Source organism: Bos taurus, chromosome 2, assembly GCF_002263795.3.
Source record: "Bos taurus isolate L1 Dominette 01449 registration number 42190680 breed Hereford chromosome 2, ARS-UCD2.0, whole genome shotgun sequence".
Classification (NCBI taxonomy): Eukaryota; Metazoa; Chordata; class Mammalia; order Artiodactyla; family Bovidae; genus Bos; species Bos taurus.
In genome coordinates this window covers 87872174-87892742 of record NC_037329.1, presented here as the reverse complement: position 1 = coordinate 87892742, position 20569 = coordinate 87872174, and the positions used below count along the sequence as shown (strand labels likewise).

Sequence of the window (20569 nt, the reverse complement as noted above, 5' to 3'; positions counted from 1 at the left end):
TATTCTGATTCTAAGGTCTGGGTCCCTAAGCATATATTTCTGTGCTTTGACTTTAGCTCTCAGTGTTCCAGAAAAGATTTGATCAGTTAGTTAACATGATGTTAAGTCAGTGAGGCTAATAAAAAAAACCTGCATTGAGAAAGGCAGAAATGGTATGCAAAAACATGCACTCAGTAGGGAAAACACTCTGGATTAACTAGAAGTTTTAAGAAGAAAAAGTCTTCTTGAAAAAGATGGGAGAGGATTAGAGTGTTATGGGAAGACCTGAAACTCCAGGGCAAGAAGAAAAGTATAAAAACAGCACCAGTGTAAACTGGAGGTTTTGGAGGCAGAGTAGCACAGTGGTCCATGAACTTGTGCTTTGGAGCCTGAGGGACTTGAGTTCAGATCATGGTTATTTCACTTGCTGCTGCATATCCTTCCAGCAAATTATCTTCTTTTATTTTCAGTTGTCTTCATCTCTAAAGTGAAAATAATAATGTTTAACTCACTGTGTTCTTATAAAGAATAAAATGTGGTGACAAAAGTAAAACACTTTCTGGAATGCCTGGCACATAAAAAGTATGTGTATCAGTTATTCTTATTATTACTTTTCAGTAATTAGAAAACAATATGAGACGGGAAGGTCACAGGAGAATGGCAGAAGTCACTGAGTGCTTGTAGGAACCAAAGCTTTCTTTTAAAGTTAGGATGTGACCCTGGCTTCAAGACATCATTGAGAATGATCCCACGGTGTCCACACTGTATGCCAGGTCTCTAAACCCTGCATACTATCAGTCCAGTGGGGAAACAGCTCAGGACATCCAGAGAGGGAAATTAGTGGTTTAGGGGTCTAGGGTGGGTGGGGACAAAAAGAAAAAAGCTCACTTTAGACCAAATCAGCTGTCGGTGCTCAGGAATCTGAGGGTGGGGACAGACTGTTTCCTTTGTCTGGTGGCCCTGGGTTCTGAGAAGGCTGCCCAGCCCCCGCTCCTTACACACCATAGTTTTCTGGATCAAGTAGGTTCAAACATTTTAGGGTTATCCTAACTCCAAGAAGTACAGACACCTTTTATATTGTCCTTCATTTGTCTCTGAAGCTGATGGGAAATCATTCAATTAAAACGAGCATGGCAGAATACATAAAACCAGAATATGAGTTTAAGAAAATGAAAACAGCACTTCAAAGGCATTCTGAAGCCTAGTTTTATGAAATGAAATTTTGTTTCATTTCCACTGATTTCCTAGGTGAAATTAGGTGACTGTCTGGGTAGCATAATGATGATAATGGGGGGAAGCCATACATACTCAAATGACATACGTAAAGCTTTAATAAAGAATGAGAGAGACTCAGGGGAGCGCATTAAATTGAGTAATAATTTATTATTTAGAGACCTCTACCCATTTACTCATTTTTTTTTTTTTCTGGAAGATTGACTCTTCCTCTAAGGTGTTCTGTTTTCAGAAGGAAAAAAGTAACCATGTGTGTGTTCTGCATGCTTGTGTTGCAGTTAGGTGATGGCTTGAATTTGGTACCCAGAGTAGCCATCCTACCTGCGAACCGTCTCGGCTACTGTGAGGGGAACAACAGGGTTGACAGGACTCTGCATGTCCTATAGGAATGCACTGCAATTATTTCCAATCACAATTAACCTGATTAGAATAATGGACAGGAAGTGTCCCTCTGTAGCTAATGTGGTTTGGCATCAGCTGACTGAAATCCTTTGATAATTTCTGCACAGATGGCTGGGCTGAATGCAGCACTTTTTAAATTATTATTTTCATGGTCTCTTGGTAGGCCAAAACCTCGACACCGACAACAGACCTCCCCATTAAGGTGGACGGCGCCAACGTCAACATCACAGCTGCCATTTATGACGAGATCCAACAGGAGATGAAAAGGGCCAAGGTGTCTCAAGCCCTGTTTGCCAAAGTGGCTGCAAATAAAAGTCAGGTGAGTGGATTTTTAAAGAGCAAAAGTGAGGCTGGAATTAGACTGTTCTCCTCCTCCCACCAATAAAAATACATCTGTTCCTATAATAATAATAACAATAATAATCCCTAGGGAACCTGTCACGTTCTTGCCTTTTGCGCTACAGTTTGCTTTTATTCCCATCAGGGTTCACAATAAAGACTAAGTCAAAACCCAGATTTTTTTTCAAGTTTTTAAAATTTTTTTCAAAAAGAATCAGCCTTGAGGGATATCTCTCCCAATTCTGAATACTGCTGTGTATGCTTTTTTCCTTTCTTTTGGGTATTTGAGCAAAACTTGGTGTGTTCAGAACAGCATCTTCCTGAGATCAAGTTTTAGCCAGGTCTCGTCACCTCTCTTATTCCCACCAGGGGAATGGATGACTTTGTTATAATAACTGCTTTTCAACCCAGCCCCAGAGACACCTTGCAATGTCAGGTGTTTCTTTTATGTAGAGAATACAGTTGTTTTTCCAGGAGAAAACACACATTGGGGACTGCAGAGTAAGTGCTGAGATCTTTTAACAGAAAAACAGAGAAGCTTATCCAGTACAATTTTGCAGAGTGCTGCGATTGTGGGGAATGGAATGCTCCAGGGAGAAAGTAGACAGATGCTTAGGTTTTTTATTTCTGAAAGCAGCAACAGTTGAAGGGCTGTACTATCTGTTTCAATTTGTTTAAAGCGACAACTACTGCCCTATCCTAGAATGGGTTATGTTGAGGTGCCTACTTATTTATTTCTGGGTTGAACAATTACTCAGATGCGAGGTGAAGGAAACAAAAGTTAGTTAAAGCTTAATTTTGAGAGTCCTTTGATTCAGAGCTTGATTTCCTCTGTGGGCTTGCATGACAAATGCTTTCATCCCTACATATGTAAATGGTAAAATGGTCCATCCTCTCCTGAACAGATCTGCTTTGTGCTGTAGAGAAAAGAAGTTACTGAATATGTTTTAAGCAACATGGTTTTTAATGAAAATTAAGTTTTTAAAATGATAGCTAAATGCTGTATGTTTACTAATTATATGGTTTGGGGAATAGACTTTTTTTACCTGTAGTTTTGCAGTAACCTAAATTATTTTTTTTCAGATTTTAATAAAAAGACAGCAGTAGAATATTCAGCAATTTTGAAGAGGGTTGAAATATTTGTTTTCCCTATTCAATTTTGATGTCATGATTTTTCCAGATTATTCTTTCTCTCATCAATGAAATCATTGCAATGTAGTTGGCTAAGATATCATGTCCAATCATAGTATGAAATACATGAAAAGAAAATACCATAGAGCCTTCTTAAACTGTTAAATGCATAAAATCCCATGTACCACATGGCAAAATATAATGAGAGTTGGAGCTGTTAAACGAATAAAGCTGTTAAATGCATAATGCCACTTGGCAAAACTACTGTGCATTTAATGGTTTTCCACTGTGTAATAAAGGACATATGTGGTAAATGTGCAGTAAGTATAAAACTACACAATTGCTTTTGCAAACCTGCCCCGTAGTCGTGACTTGATGTAAATATCAACGTTGCACTCAGTCCTCCTTTTATAGCTGCTTTCTAGAAAAACTCAAGGCCATAGTCTAAGCACTTGATTCAGAATGCTGTCATCTCCCTGTTGACTTGGTACTATTGCTTCTGAAAAGAGTGTTGAGTCCAGCCTCCCCAAGTAGTTCAGGTGGCTGATTGAAAACTGTGTTTGCCAGTTGGCACAAAGGTCGCTCTCCAAATTCTTATTGCCTGCAGAACTCAGTAGCCCTGTTTCTGTAGAGCTTGGAGTGAAATATAGTTCTAGGACCTGATGTGCTAAAAGGTGAGATTGAGCCTAAATGGAGATAAGATGCTTTGTCTCTTGTTTGTTTTCCATTAGGGTGGTGATTTCATTCACATTTATGAATAAGGAACTTTATTTGTAAACAGCTGACAGAGATTTGCAAATCAGGTGTTAAGTGTCTTAAAAACGGCACTGTCAAACAAAATAAACTTAGCTGATAGTTTCAAAGGCAATTTAACGTAAGATATTCGCTCTGCTTTGTAAGTACTACTGGCATTTGCTTGATAAAAAGCATCCTTAATGAAATCAACGGCATGATGTTGTACCTTGCACTTGTATTTGGTACATGTCCATAAGGGTTTTGTGTGTGTGTGTGTGTGTGTGTGTGTATGGAGTGACTGAGGAAGTAAGGGTACTCCATTCTCTTGGAGGTAAAATTAGAAGAACCTTGAATAGGAACTCTTGTTCCTATTGGAGTGGGTTTGAGCCTAGAAGGCCCTATTCAAACACACATACTAACCCCTCGTCTTCCTTTTTACATGTCTTAAAATAGAAAGGAACCCTCCATTAAATCTCATTCATTCCTTGCTATGAATTGCCGTCATCATAATAAAAATAGTAACCTTACACTGCCTGTGTGTTAGGCAAGCTTTGAATGAAGAGTAGGAAAAAGAGAGGACGTTTTTAGAGATTGAGAGTGGTGGGGCAAGGGGTTCCTCGAGGGCTGTAAGAGTTTAGAAAACAGGCATAGTTGGAGGAGGGGTTCAGAAAAGGAGCTAAGAGTGACAAACATTGGCAGTTATGCCTGTGGTCCTATTGGTGGAAACAATATTACTGGAAAGTGTGTGTTTCCTTAGTGTGTGGGTGACATAAGGGTGCATTTGTAGGGTTGAAGACCACCTGTTCATTTAATTGGTCTCCGGCTCCTTTGTCATGGCCAGGCCAGCCCATCATCCAATTCCACTGAGTGCCTCCGGTCTGATCCTTGGCCTTTTCTTCACGTGAGAGAAGCCAAAGAAAGCAAAGCAGGGGGCAAAGTATGCTTACATACATTTCACCTTTTACTTTTGTTTCATTTTCTATTTAGGATCAATTTTAGGTGTTGTGTGTGTGTGTGGATGTGGATGTGGGTTCTGAAGACTCTCTTTTCTTTCTGCAGAATATTCAGATTATTGGTCTTCATGGGATGGGATGAACTATGGTCAATGGTTGTTCTCTGTGAACTAGGAGTGGGGGTCCTCAGTAGGAACCATAGTGTAAGGGCATATGGCATTTCCCTCACAACTTCAGCATGGCCCTACATACAAAGGGCCCCCAGAGAATAAGCACCCCAGTGTGCAGTCTAAGTGACTACAGGAACTCAGTGTCCCAGTCCCTCAGATTCTGTAGTTACTCTCCCACTCTCCCTTCCTCCCCAAGTGCAGTTTATCACATGTGATCTGGAAAATGGAAATCCAGCAGGGAGCAAACACAGTGACCTGTGTGGCACCCCCACTGCAGTGCTCCAGGGATGGCCATGTGCTTCGTGACAGCATCTTTAGCTACATCTCTTTCTGGTGACATCAGCTGCCCCTTTCCCCAGATGTTAACTCACTATTTCTCTCCTCTCCTGCCTGCTTCTCTTTTTTATATTGCTTTCAGTATTCAACTCATGGAATGCTGAGGTTGATCTGAGCTTGGCTTTATTTTGAAAGGAGAGTGAAACTTTATTATTTTACACCCAAAGAGCCAACTCTACATATGTCTTTTCCTATTAGGTTTGGGTGGAAATAGAGTAGGTAGAGGAATGGGAATGGACCTATTCCTGTTCTACTTTGCCTTCATTAAACAAGTAAAACAAATGAATAAAAATGTTAGAAGGGCACTAGGTTTGCTTTCTTTTTTTCTTTTCTCTCTCTTTTTTTTGGCGGGGCAGGAGGGTCTTGCTTTCTGTTATTAGGAAGGTAGAGAGAAGCTGAAACACTGCAAAAAAGGGAAATAGACAACCTGGTTGTAAAGCTCAGTTGGTGGTAATGAAAGAGCCAACCCCAGAGTCTGCTGGTATAAAAGAGGGAGTGACCTGGGAATAAGGGGTAGGGGGTCTCTGAAGGGATGACACTGTAGGATGTCCTCATCATCACCACCAGGATTTAAAAACCCCTACTAGTCCTTCCTGCCCTACATGCCTTCCAGGCCCACAGGCTGCAGGAGCTACTGCTAGGATCAGGAATGAAGGAGTCCTCACTCCTGCTGCAGAAGAGAGAGGGAGGCACAACTGTGACCCCACCACAGTGGGGAAAGAGTTTCTGGCACAATTCTGAAATAATTTCCTCCATAGAAGATGTATTCTTCGTGGTGACTGGGTTTCATGGTGTATACTTTATGAATGCTATGATTAAAATAGATTTTGTGTACTGATTGGCCTTTATTCCTTATCATTGTCTCACCAAGAAAAGAAATATATATATATATATATATATATATATATTCATATTCCATGTTCTCACTTACTGACTTAACAAACTGTAATCCTAAGTAGAAGGCTTCTTAAACTTTAGATGTAGATTATAAACACAGATTTTATGAACATTCTTTATTATAAAATATTTCCATATAGATGATCTAATTTGACTAACAAGTTAAATGATTTAAAATACACAGGACTCTGTAGCAGATCCTTTTAAAGGTAAAAGTAAAGATAGACAACTGTACTTAACGAAAAATAATTGGTATATCATTCGGTTGTTTCCTTCCTTTTACTAATCTTTGCTATTGGAGTTTATATCACATTCAGTATAGTGCTAACGTGTTTTCTTCATTCAATCATGAGTTACCATATTAATTTTTGCTTTTGTATGTCTCTTCTTAAAAATGTCCCAGGCACAAGTTAGTTGTACATATTTCCTTTTTAAAGAAATAACTTCTATTTTATGACTACTTAAGTAATAACATCCTCATTGTATTTTTATTCTTGAATTCAAAGGCATTTCTTTTCTTCTTTAATGCTATTTATTTTGAATAGGTAGCATATGTTCATTATATAAGCTTCAAAAGGGACAAAAGAGTATACAGTGAATAGTCTTCCTCCATCCCTCAGCCCTCAGCCATCCTTAGAGCCACTGCCAACATTTCTCCTCTATCTTTGGAAATACAAGTTTATAGGCTTTCTTTGTCCCTATGCACAAATGACTAGCATACTTTACACACGGTTTTTCCTTTACAAATCCTAAAGATCTTTCCGTATCAGGACACTTAGTCCTCTTATTCTCTTAAGCTGCTACGTCATACTGGATGCACCACAATTTGACTCTCTTCCCTTCATGGGTATGTAAATCATTTCTAGTCCTACCATATTGAAAATAATGATAGGATTTACATTCCAGTGATGTCCTTGCCAGCGATGCTTGAGGGTCGCTGCCTCTATACCTTCACCTAAGGCATTTTGAATGACTCAGCTGACTACAGTTTTGGCCAATATAAGAGGGAGGGGGGGATGATTTGGGAGAATGGCATTAAAACATGTATAATATCATATAAGAAACAAATCGCCAGTCCAGGTTTGATGCAGGATACAGGAAGCTTGGGGCTGGTGCACTGGGATGACCCAGAGGGATGGTATGGGGAGGAAGGTGGGAGGGCGATTCAGGATGGGGAACACATGTACACCCGTGGCGGATGCATGTTGATGTATGGCAAAACCAATACAATATTGTAAAGTAAAAAATAATAATAATGATAAAAATAAAAAAATACTAATAAAGAAAAAAAATGTTTATAATTAACAAAAGCAAAACAAAACCCCGAACAACTGGAAATTCCCACGTCTCCCTCTTCCACCAGGCAGGCTCTGCATATGGCTCCACATATGATCCCCAGCTAGTGGTCCTGTCCCCTTGCACCTGCTGTAGCATCTGGGGTCAGAGCTGCATGCTGCCTTACTGTGCTCCCCTCAGGCCCACCTCCCGGCTGGGGCCTGCAGGTTCTGTGATTGCTGCAAAGGCCCATCAAGATGAGGGCCGTGTGTCCTTGTGGGTCGTCAGGTGGCAAGGAGAGATAGCACACCCCCTGAAATGTCACCTGCAATGCCCCATCCTCATTTTAAAAAATAAAATGAAAAAAATATAAAGGCAAAATATGAATCACCCGTAATCCCACAATCCAGAGGTAGTTGCTATTAACCTTTTAGTCTAATGTGTAAGTGCGTGTTTGCACGTGTGTGTTTATATCCTGGTTGGAATTATACTGTAATAAGACAGTTATAAATTGTAAATTTTTAAACCACCTTTTCTCATGGGAGAGTATGTTTATGAATTGTACAGTATCTTCAGTCTCATTATTTGGTTTCTTAGCCTTTAGAAAATATTACACAAGAATCAATTTTACCACTTTGCCCTGAAAGTGGTTTGACAGTTACCTTATTTTTTACGTTTCCTTATGGAGATGGCTTTATCGGGACTAGGATTGCTCAGGCTATTGGGGCTTCCCTGGTGGCTCAGTTGGTAAAGAATCTGTGTACAATGCAGGAGACCTGGGTTCAGTCTCTGGCTCAGAAAGGTCCCTTGAAGGAGGAAATGGCAACCCACTCCAGTATTCTTACCTGGAGAATCCCATGGACAGAGGAACTTGGTGGGTTACAGTCCATGGGGTCACAAGAGTCAGACATGACCTAGAAACTAAACCACTGCATCGGAAGTAAATGTTTGACTCCCCTGATCTCTGGTATAAAGAGAGACAGGAAAAACTGGCCGTATGATGCCACGTGTAGAATGAGGTGGTGGTCTCGTCTCACTCCCAGTGCTTTTGCTTCTGCCATCTTGTCTTCAGTGTATAAGGCAGACTAAAATGAGGTGTGTGGCCTTGCCTGCCCCTTCCTGATGGGAGATTTTTTTTGAACACATTTTGACAGCCTATCAAAAAGCAGCTTCTACTCTTGTCAACTGGGGCATGTATACTACAATGTCAGTGCTGTCCACCAAGCTTACATGCAACAAATTAACATATTTACACTATAATTGCCATTTGAAAAAAATTATTAAGCAGGTAGTGAAGAAATTAGGCTTCTCAGTATTCTCAAATGCCAAATTAAGTGGACAGTAAGTACAGTGATACCTAAGCATCAAGTCAAACCCTTCACTTTCTTCCTTTTTCTCTCAGCATAATTCAAAGGAATAGATTCTTTTGAGAAATGATCAACAGAAATTCCCTCAAGATCTCAATTTTTACATCATCCCTATAGTGAGGAGTTGGGTTCTTCACAGTTGATTATGTTTATGTTTCATACCCTAAATCTAGCCTTTATGGGAACCCTTAATTAGATATCAGTGAAGCTTAATACGTAGAGTTCATACGCAGTTAATACAATGTCAGGTGCCTTTACCCATTGCTAAAATTTCTGTACTGGGTTTAAGCACATCTTGATCTATTGCAGAAACCTTTGAGTTGCATTCTTTTGCCTGTTCATGACACAACACTTTTAGAAACTTGCATATGACTTTAAAGCAAATCAGGTTGACATATTAAAAGCCATCTTTCTGAACTCTCCCAGCCTTCTTTTGAAGATGATATTGAGTTAAACCATAGTTCTTACAGTTGGAGAATGTTGGTGCTGTGACTAGTTCCTACTATTTTGTCATAGGGACCATTTAATCATCTTGCTTTCACAGGCCAAAGACTAGGATTAGACACACTAGGTCCTAGGGTACAGTCCAAGGAGGCACACCCTTTCAGAGTCACATTTCTTAATTTTTGCACATTAGTTGCTTGCATGCCTCACTTTAGTCCCAGTCCTAATCTTTCAAACAAGTTTTATTCCTGGTTTTATGCTGTGTCTATTTCCCCCCCTCCACACTTATGAGTTCTTGAGGCAGTGTTCATAATATTAATATATAGTACCTTGTATATAATAATATATATTAATATATATACCTTGTATCATATATATGTGTGTGTATATATATACCTTATATCATGTATGTGTGTGTGTGTTTGTGTATATATATGTGTGTGTATATATATATACCTTGTATTATAAGTATATATGGTATGTATCATAGGTATATTATGGTATCTATATGTTATAATATATATACCTTACATCAAAGGTATCCTGGAATTTGAGTCTGAAATATTTTGGTTGTTTTCTTCCTGATATTTTAGTCTAGTACATTGTAATGTTAATATGTTTTTATTATCTAAGTGGAGAAGACTCCAGATTCATTCCTTTTGACGGATATATATTTTTTTTAGATGCATGTTCCCATGTATGTGTTTAAGTATGTGTGTGCATACTTGTATAAAGTCATCCCAAATCTCTATACTATTATATAGCTATGCATATCCTATATTTCCATGTTAAGGAAGGCAACAAGATTTTATGAAATCCCTTCTTAACTTGAGCCCTTTATAACAGAGGTTAAGGAGTTGTTCTGAAATAAAATTTTCATTACTCTCAATTACAGATTCAATCTTTACAAACACATCCATAGAAATGTGAGACACATGCCCAGAGACAGCTGAAAATTAGTCCCCATGAAAATACAGTTTAGAACTTAGTGTACAATTTTGAGGAATAAGAAAAGAAGCAGATCGTTTTTACTTATTACATTCAAGGTGTAAAATAATTAACCTTGAACTGTAACCGAATGCTCAGCACAAATCTTTTTTCAGGTTTAGATGACCTCCTCGTCAGGGATTCACTGAAGCCCTTGACAAGTCTCCCTTGCAGTTTAGCCTTTTATCCATTTCAGTTTTCTTGATTAGGTTATCTTGAATCATTAGGGGGTTTATTTATTTTAATAGACACTTATTGGATTCATGAAAAGAGAATTCAGTGACTAAGAAACAAGAGCTGAATATTATCTGGCTCATTTCACACTTCAGAAGAGTCTCAACCAGCTGAAGAGAAATTCTTTCACAGTTACAAAAGTTTGTTTGGGGACTTTATGTGCTTCCATTTAGAAAGCGAACTGTCTGTGGTTAATAATATGAATTTTCTTTTGAGACACTCAGAAAATGTTTCCTTTTGGTTACATATGCTGACATTTTCTGTATTGAAGATGTGGGTGAGTAAATGGCCTTTTACATGTCTGTTGCAAGAAGCCTTGAGTCATTCTCCTGAAGAGAGCTGTTCATTTGTCAATTTATTCATTCATTGGAGTTCCTAGATGGGCAAAGAGGGTGGAGGCTTCTTACTACTTGTAGACGGAGTTCACTCATCAGCTCTGTGCTAGGTTCCTCAGGGCAAACGGTAATGACTGACAAGACCTTGGTCTACAAAGCGAGTACAACCTTACTTAAGAAGAACAAATTTATTTACTGTATCTTTTTTTGGAGATCAAATCAGTCTGTGGACTTACATTTGTTTTTTAGCAAGTCCTGGTTTGTATTTGTTTAGAAATGCTTTAAAAACTAGGAAATGTGTCACCTACACAGATTTTTTTTTTTTTTAAGGAAAAAAATGTGGGAACAGGCAGAAGTTGGAGTGATTACCTGTGTCCTGGGGTAGGAAAACAAGTAACTTGGTACACAGTGAAATTTCAGTACCACGGACAAGAACCCCACTCTTCCCATCTCCTTCCCCTCCCCCATCACTTAAACCTAAGGCATGGAGCTAGGATTAAAACCCATATCTGATAGGCTCCAAATTCAGACACTAGGCTGTATTATTGTTTTCCAAAAGACCTCCCTGGTCATTTGAATATTCTCAGCATTTGGTGTGTAGTGTGAAAAGTATGTCACATTTATTGTATATTTGAAAATTTTAAACCTTTCTTTTTATATAAGGATAATAGATATTGTTCTTCCTCATTCATTTTCAATGTGAGAGAGCTTTAAAAATTCTCATTTGATCAACAACAACAGCGCACACACACATGTGCGTGTACATACACACAAATGATTAAAATAATGAGAGTTAAATGATATGGTTTCGTGTTTAGGGTACATGTCATTTTTTATTGAACAAAAACTGGAGGATAAAGCCTATGCAGTGTGTAATTTACTACTAGCAGGCCATTGTAGGACCTGCTTAATACTCAGCAACATGATTTTACTATGAAAAAGAAAATATATCTAGGCTAAGGTAAGTGGAGTTCTTAACTTTATCATAGTTTTTTTCTCCAAGGACTTCTTGTTAAAAAAGAAGAGAGGAAGGGAGGAATGGAGGAAGGAAATAAAAAATGGAAAGAATATTCCGTATATGTGTGTTAGAATACGATATTTATCTTTCTCTTTCTGACTCACTTCACTCTGTATAATAGGTTCTAGGAAAATGGTACTGAAGAATTTATTTACAGGGCAGCAGTGGAGAAACAGACATAGAGAATAGACTTAGGGACATGGGGAGATGGGAGGAGAGGGTGTGATGTATGGAAAGAGTAACATGGAAACTTACATTACCATATGTAAAATAGATAGCCAATGGGAATTTGCTGTATGGCTCAGGAAACTCAAACAGGGGCTCTATATCAACCTAGAGAGTGGGATGGGGAGGGAGATGGGAGGGAAGTTCAAAAGGGAGGGGATATATGTATATCTTTGGCTGACTCATGTTGAGCTTTGACAGAAAACAACAAAATTCTGTAAAGCAATTATCCTTCAATAAAAAAAAATAAATTAGAAAAAAAAATGTAAAGAAGAAATCAGAGAGTTCTTTGTCATATCAGTTAAAAAGCCTTCAGTGACTCCCATGGCCAATATGATTACGATGAAATTTCTTTGCATGTTATTCTTTATAATCTACCGCCCACCTCCATTTCTAGACTGTGCTTTAGCTGCACAAAGTTGCTTCTGATTACCAAATGTGTTATTTTTATAAGCCCCTGCATTTGCTGATACTGCTTTCTCTGCTTAGAATGTTATTCCAGTCACTTACTCTCCCCACCTGGTGAAACTCATCTTTATCTTTTAAGACCCACATTATGAATCCTGTTAATCTGTAATGACATTTTCCTTGAATTTCATGGTCAGAATTATATACTTTCCTGTTGGTGATCTCAACTAACCTTTTAAGTAAACAGTAACAATGAAAATTAAATGAATTACAACTTCTCATAGAGGGAACAGAGAATTGAGTAAAGTTTTCCAGCAAAGGGAGTAACATGAGCAAAAGCATGAAGATGAGAATATATCAAGCCTATTCAGGGACTGTGAGTAATTCACAGTGGCCAAAGCACAAGGTCCATGGGAGAATTGATGGGAGATGAGACCATGAGGGAAAAATAAGAGCAAATTGTGGTTCTTATTGTTGCTGCTTCTAATGTTCCTAAATTGTGAACTAGAGGTATCTCGTTTAAGTAAGTCCTCAGTAAAACTATCAGTTTACTAAAGAATAAGCTGTGGGGCCGTTATTCATCTTTCAGAAAGGAAAAATAATACATTTCTTCAAGTAGTAAGGATTCTTGATACATTTACAACTTTATTTGCTTTGTAAATTTAGATTGATGTACAACTTTTTAGGAACATGTGGGTTGTAAATAAACTATCTCTTGACTGGTGTGAGTGTCACCTCACCTGCATAGTCGGGAAAAGATAGAGTTGTTTTCTCTACTGAGGGAAATATATTTGTTTAAGAGGCTGATGAGGTGATTAAAATGAAATGTTAATAAGTATTATTTGCTTATGGCCTGAATGCTTGGGAAGTCTTTAACCATTGATCAAAACGATGTAGCCTTTGAACTTATATGCTTTCTTTGGGTTCAGAGTTTGAAGGTAAAAGTGTTTAAATTGTAAATTTCTTGGCATCATTACACTTAAGTTCCATGTACATTTTCCTATGTAAGTTCCAGGTATTCTCTATATTTTTTCAAACTTCTTATTTTGAACACATTTTAGACTCACAGAGACTTTGCAAAATGTTACACTTTCCATATATTTCTCACCTGGCTTCCCCTAATGTACACTGGATTACCATGGTGCAGTTATCAAAAGTAGGAAACTACCAGTGTTTTAATACTACCAACTAAAAACTTTATTCTAATTTCACTATTTTAAAATTAATATTATGCTAAATATTAATAGTATTTCCACTAATTACCTTTTTTGGTGCCAGGACCCCAGTCAGGAACCACATTGCATTTAGTTATTATCCTTAGCTTTCTGCAGTTTGTGTCCATTGCTCAGTCTCCCCCCAACCCCCTTTTTTTTTTAATGACCTTGTCACTTTTAAAGAGTACTGATTGGTTATTTTGTTGAAAAAAGTCTCTCAGTTTGGGTTTGCCATGATTTGACTGAGATTGTGCATTTTGGGCAAGCCTACCTCAGATACTATGTTGTGTCCTTTGAAATGAATCATATCACAGAATTCTCAGTGTGAGTATGTCATCACTGGTGATGCTGACCTTGATCATTTGACCAAGGTGGTTTTTATTCTTTGTACTTTGACCTGGTGGCTAATCATTATCTGTTGTTTCTGACAAATAACCAGGAAACAGATCACAGATTGTGGAGCTGGAAGGGAACTTAAAGATCATCTTTTGTAAACTCCTTCTTTTATAGTTAAGCTTCCAGAAGATCTAAGACCTTATCCAAAGGTCACCCAGTAATTTATTGTCATAGCAGGAACCTAGCAGTTCAGTCTCCAAACTGAATATTCTATGCTTCCGAGCTGTGCTCAGGTACATGTCATTCAGCCTCAGTTTTCCCATACTAAAAAAGCTAAACTGACATTATGAATATTCAGCCAATCTTTGATCAAAGCTTATTTCCAGGCTAAAGGAGAAATTACAGCTAGGTATATATTCCACAGTTCCTGGTGCCTGCTCACAAGGCTGGCCAGGGCTGGAAATCAGATGAACTTCTGCATCAGCATCTATAAAATGAAAATAATTCTCCTGGAATGCTCCACATAACACATAGGGAACAACAACAAAAAACCTACTTGAGATTTTTAACAGAAAAAGGAGATTTGTTTATTAATAATTCATGAGTTCCCATTGAACATGCACGACAGAAACAGTGCTATTCAATAGAGAATACTGTCATCTGTCACTGTTTTATTTGACATTTACACTTTTTTTTTTTTTTTTGCCTGATACTGCAAAACTTTCTTGGATGGCATGCAGAAATTATATAAATGAAAAAAATCCCACCGTGGGACTCTATCTCTTCTGTGGTGGGTTCACTCACAATACATACGTGTGTGTGCAGGCAACAGCATGGCCCTTTCTGGCAAATTCATTAGCCATCAAACAAACTAATAACAGACCCTTTTGAGAAAACAGAGATAAGCTTCCCAAATGGGCTGGTGGAGGGATCATGTGAATCAAAAGATGGAGGGTGAGATGGGAAGTGAGGTGGAAGAATAGATTTCCGGAAGATAAGCACCCAAATCCGTGGAGCGAGCAAGTGAGTCAGAGTGAGGGGAAAGCGAATCATGGCTGCCGTGAAAAAAACTGACAAAAATACACTGCCATTTCAGACACAGGATAAATATTTATAGATGGCATTGCAGGAACTCCTCTAGTAGGGAATCTCGGCATTTAGTAGATGAACAAGTTAGGAACTCCTTGTGGTTTTGTGTTACTGTAAGGCTCTTGACAATGTTTCTGCTCTGTAGGTTAGTTATTATTTATAAAAATCACAGAACCAGCTGATACATTCATAAGCTAATTATTGAAGCAGCTGGGTACACATGGTGCAATATGTCCAAGGCTGTGAAGTATCACAGATTTCTTGGGGCCTGCTGTGGTGGGGGTGCACTGTTGAAGGCTCCATCCCTTAATCTGATCAGCCAAGCAAACACTTTGTGGGGAAACTAGATTAATAACCCTCTAAATACCATGAATGTGCTTCATCTTCAAAACTGGGTTCCCTTAAACATGCTATTAGCTCAGCTCCATCAGGGATTTGAGGAAGTTCTCCGGTGCCCTAAGAACAGGGTCTTGTTGGCTACCTCCCTGTGCCAGAAATTAATTTGGTTTGCTTATGTCTGCACACATGATCACACTTGTGTCTAATCCACTCCCTAATAGCTTCAAGGTCAGGACCTTGCTTGTCAGTGGGCAAATTGAGCACTACACTTCTTAAAGACTGATGGCAGACAGCACCCAGTCCATAACGAGGCCTGTAGTTTGTTCTAAGTGATTGTAATGAGTGCAGATTATAACAGCGCATATAAATCAAATGCAGCAATGAATGTTGTGCGAGACATTTCGAGTATGTAAGTGGAGATACCACTCAGCTGTCACCTGTCTCCTTTCAAGCTGTGGCTTCCCACAATGCAGTTCACTCCTCATGCAGAACAGCAGGTGCTGTCCTCCTTAAGGTCTGGATATCTCAGAACTTCATCTTTTAACAGATGCAGATTTTTGTTTTTATTTTCTGTTCAAGGATTGGTCTCCATGCTGTAGCCTCCCCTGGGAGATGTTAAACATACCTGTTTGAAACATTTGAAAGAGTTCAGTTGGAGACTTATTCAGATCTGTGAAAAGACAGAGAAATAGGAGCTTATTTTTTTTCCACAGATGGTTTATATTCCATTTCAAGAATTTTTTGCTTTGTACAAAGAAACCCTTGAGGAAACACTTTGGGACTAGGAGTGTTTTTAAAAAATATAATTTACTTTTTGATAGGGATAAAAAATTGAATCATCTTCAATTTTCATATATGTTACACCTTGAAAATCAACCATTACCTGTCTGTCAACTGGCAAAAAAAAAAAAAAAAAAAACTTTGAAAATACTTGGAAGCACATTTCCAAGCAAATGATTAGATATCTTGTTTTCATTCTTCCTAGCCCTCTAACTCTCCCCAGCTCCCAGTTTATTGCAAGAAAAGATCAGGTCTGCGCAAATGTGGCCTCTCACTTGTAAAAACAAGGCAGTGTTGTGTTACAGATTAGTTTATAAATCCCCAGTGGCTTCACAGTTCAGTGCCTACAGCTGCTGCAGATGGGTCTGGGTTTTTGTCTCTTCGCAGTGCTGCAGCCGGCAGTTGAAGGAGAAAATGGAATGATCAGGTTATTAACATGGAGGCCGCGAGGAAGAGGCTGCACAATGAGAACAGCTGGTGTTGCTGTCTTGGCTGATGCAGCGGAGATAATCAAATCTTGCCTTTTTTTGGGTAAAGGCAGAAGACACAGTGGAGAGTTAGACAAACAACAGCTTATGATATTATGAGGGGTTTTTATAATGCGTGTCAGGAACTTTCATTGGTTTCAAGTTATGAGATAGAATTTGTGGCGGTTTCCAGATTTCTTACAAAGTCATGTGTGTTTACTTATGCACCTTTTTAGAAAAATTCTTACTCTTGCGGGAGGCGTGATATGGGACAGTCCTTGTATTTAAAATGAGCGACGTAGATTGGAAATGATGGGTTAGAAAGCTACTGGGTAAAATATTTTGACATGAGTCAGTGAGCGATGTTGACAGCATCCTCTGTATTATTTTCATATAATCCATCATTATTTGCATTACATTTTCTTTCTCGTGCAGTTGCGAGCAAGAGAACATCCGGATGCCAGAGTTGGGAGGCAGACATTTGCAGGTGTGACCCGTCCAACTGCTTACCTTCCTGCAGGTGTGGCTGAGGCAGGAAGGTGATGGTTACAAGGGCCTGGAGCCCAAGGCATTCAGAGGTTGAGCAGATATACACTTTTCTCATTCTAGCAAAGAGTGTTATGGAGAAGTTATTGATCTTTGTGAGACTATTTCCTCCCTAGAGAGGAAATATTTCTATTTCTATTTCTACCTAGGTATTTCCTCTTCAGAATTTGCCATTTTGTAATACATATTTGTTCATTTTCATTTTTTTTTTTTTTTGGAATGGAGTACTATCCAACTGGGTGGGTAATTTTAAAATTTGTAGCTGACTAATATGAATGACTTTTGCTGAGAATTGGAGAGCTACACGCGTCCTTGAGTTTCTTTTACAATGAGACTGTAAATTAATTGAGAATGTATTCAGTAGGAAGGGGGATAAGGTTATTAACAAGACTGAAGATTCTCAGGTATTGGTGTAACTACATGTGTGGTCATTAGTTGGTTTTCAGAGTTTCCAGGCGGTTTCAGTGTCTCCCCAGTTTGGTGGGAACAATTTTGTTGTAAAAATGTGATAAGCCGGTATGGTACTTGGCTGCACTCAAGCCCCCTCTGTGGCTGTGCACTCTACAGGTTCATTCAGTGGCCTTCTCTGTTTCTAGGGCTGGCTGTGTGAACTGCTCCGCTGGAAGGAGAACCCCAGCCCAGAAAACCGCACTCTCTGGGAGAACCTCTGTACCATCCGTCGTTTCTTGAACCTTCCCCAGCATGAGAGGGATGTGATTTATGAAGAGGAATCAAGGCACCATCACAGCGAGCGCATGCAGCACGTGGTTCAGCTTCCCCCGGAGCCAGTGCAGGTGGGCGTCCCCTTCTCCCCTAAACCTGGACAGGGCTCTCGGTGCCAGCAGCTGTTGAAGGTCAAAGGGGCAGACCATGTCACCTCCCCTCGGAAGGTGTCTCATTCCATGTCCCCCAGAACAGAGAGCCCTGTTCTCCCAGTGGGCATAGCGTGTATGTGTGCATGTGCACACATGTTCTCTCTCTCTCTCTCTCTCTCACACACACACACACACACACACACATACAAACACACCTGTGACTGAGAAGTCAAATCCAAAGGCAGCTACTCTGACTCAGACAGTAAAGAATCTGCCTGCAATGCCAGAGACCCGAGTTGGATCCCCAGGTTGGGAAGATCCCCTGGAGAATGGCATGGCTCCCTATTCCAGTATTCTTGCCTGGAGAATTCCATGGACAGAGGAGCCTTGTGGGCTACATTCCATGGGGTCACAAAGAGTCGGACATGACTGATCGAATAACACTTCACACTTTCTGGGAGTATTTTATTGATACTTGTAGGATTGTGAAGCCAGAGCACTGGTGGAGAATTAAATCTCCTAATTAGAAATCATAGTTTCCTTCAGTGCACTTTCTAAAGGAAAAAAACTCTGAAATAGCCAATGAATTGATTCAAAATTCCTCAAGAAACGTTTCATTAGGCTGAGAGAAATATCCACATGAGCTAGGGAATACCACTGAACTCAGCTGAACCTAAGAGAGAAGTTGTGATAGATTCTTAGTATTTTTAGGTGAGTTCCTGCTATCTTTGGTTTCCTGTCTTTTAGAAATCTACCTTCATTGGGTTTGCATGTTTTGTTTGCTTAGATTTTAGTCTCATTGAGATAAATTATATTCTTTTTGAGAGTCACAGAGTTTAGCTACTGAGCGTTGCTGTTATCTAAAATCAGTTACTTTGGGGAAGAAATATCAGTGAGGGTTCCTGTGGTTTCTCCCCTTTGAGTTGTGCCACAAAGTGTTTTGGTAGACTGTGAGATTTGTCCTCCTGCTCAATGCCCTCAATCCCCACTGCCGTGAAAGAGGATCACCTGAATCTCCTTGTGGGTAGCAAGAAGGGGACAATTGAGGCAGGTGTGCATGCATGTGTGCACATGTGTGTGAAGGAAGGAAGATGAGGGTGAAGGAAGGGTGGGGTGTGGTGTCTTGATCGGATAGCATAAGAGAGGTGGTGAAGGACACGGTTCTGAAATGCTCTGCCTAAGGCTTCCTGTCTCCTTTCCCCTTGCTCCACCCTCACATGCCTGGGGAAGAAGCCCGAAGCCACTGGAGCCATTATGTCCCTTGTCATCCAAATATTGACATCTCAGTCAATGCTCTTGTGCTCTCATTGGTCACTTTCCAAAGTCACAGAATGAGTTGCCCAGATCATTAGACTGGTGAGTTCACAAAGCTACAAGCACCTGCAGAAACCTCTTCTAATATCCACAGTACACTCAGAAAAGGGTGGTCACAAGGGCTACCTGGTTAATAAGTGGCAGAGCAGGTTCTCCTGGCTCTGGACTAGTGTGTGGGTGACTCATTCCCCAGAGATGAGCCCCAAGTCTTACCTTTCAGGACCAGCCTCTCCCTTCCCTCCACTGTCCTTTCCTGCTTGGGGCCTTGTCCAAACACTAGGGCACCTCCCTAGAGATGATTATTCCAGCTTGCTGAGTCACATGAAGCAGTGGTTTGTAGATTTTGAGATTCAGTTGAAATTAAAATTGGGCCCATTATAATTACCAACCTTTTATTTTAGAAAATAAATTTATTCAAAAAATTCAAGGGACACTCCTATTTATTATTCATATATTTATACAATAAATACTCATTAAATAACAACTTAATGAAAAGGATAGCCTCAGGCAAAAGATCTGACAAACGTATACATTTAATCATATGAAAAACTCACTATCACCCTCATTTTTCTCATTTTAATGTGAATTGATCCAAACTTCTGTGTTGAACCTATGACCAGCTTCAGGAAACCATTCACTTGGTGTGGACTTTTCATTCAGAGTCTATCTTAGTCAATCCAGGCAAGGTAAAAGGCTCCTCTATCCATGGGGATTCTCCAGGCGAGAACACTGGAGTGGGTTGCCATGCCCTCCTTTAGGGGATCTTCCTGAATAGAAGTGAAAAATTGATTTATTGTAAACATTAGTAGCATTTCTTTTTTATCATAGGATGATGGCAAAGTTGAAAATTTGGAGAAGTTTGGGATAAGAAAAGTAATACCTTTAAATTAAGGTTCTCCATTAAATGAGGATCTCCCTTCATTTGGGTGATGGGTCCTGCATATTCCTGTCTGTACTCTTCCTGTCCAGAAATTCTCATCTCTAGAGGTCCCTGTGTTTAGGTAGCTAGAAGGGATGTTCAGCATCATATTTTGTATTTTAACTGACCAGTCTGAATAAAGTAAATCTTAGAAGCAGACAGCCAATCTATTTGTGAGTTTTATTACCTTTTATGCTAGTGTATCAGAACTAGAGTGTGCTAACAATATTTAATGGCTAAAGAGTCAGTCTGTAATTTTCCTTCAGTTTTAAGCACTTTGTG

At 39.3% G+C, this 20569-nt stretch overlaps 1 protein-coding gene across 2 annotated transcripts in view; it reads left to right on the top strand.

The window, feature by feature from the left end:
• The window catches only part of SATB2 (SATB homeobox 2), a 198797-nt gene that overhangs the window by 146989 nt on the left and 31239 nt on the right, over positions 1-20569 (top strand). For both annotated transcript variants that reach the window (XM_059876300.1, NM_001206070.1), the window contains exons 8-9: positions 1778-1933; positions 17836-18033. In XM_059876300.1, coding sequence (XP_059732283.1) covers positions 1778-1933; positions 17836-18033 — 354 coding nt within the window. The remainder of the gene's footprint in view (positions 1-1777; positions 1934-17835; positions 18034-20569) is intronic.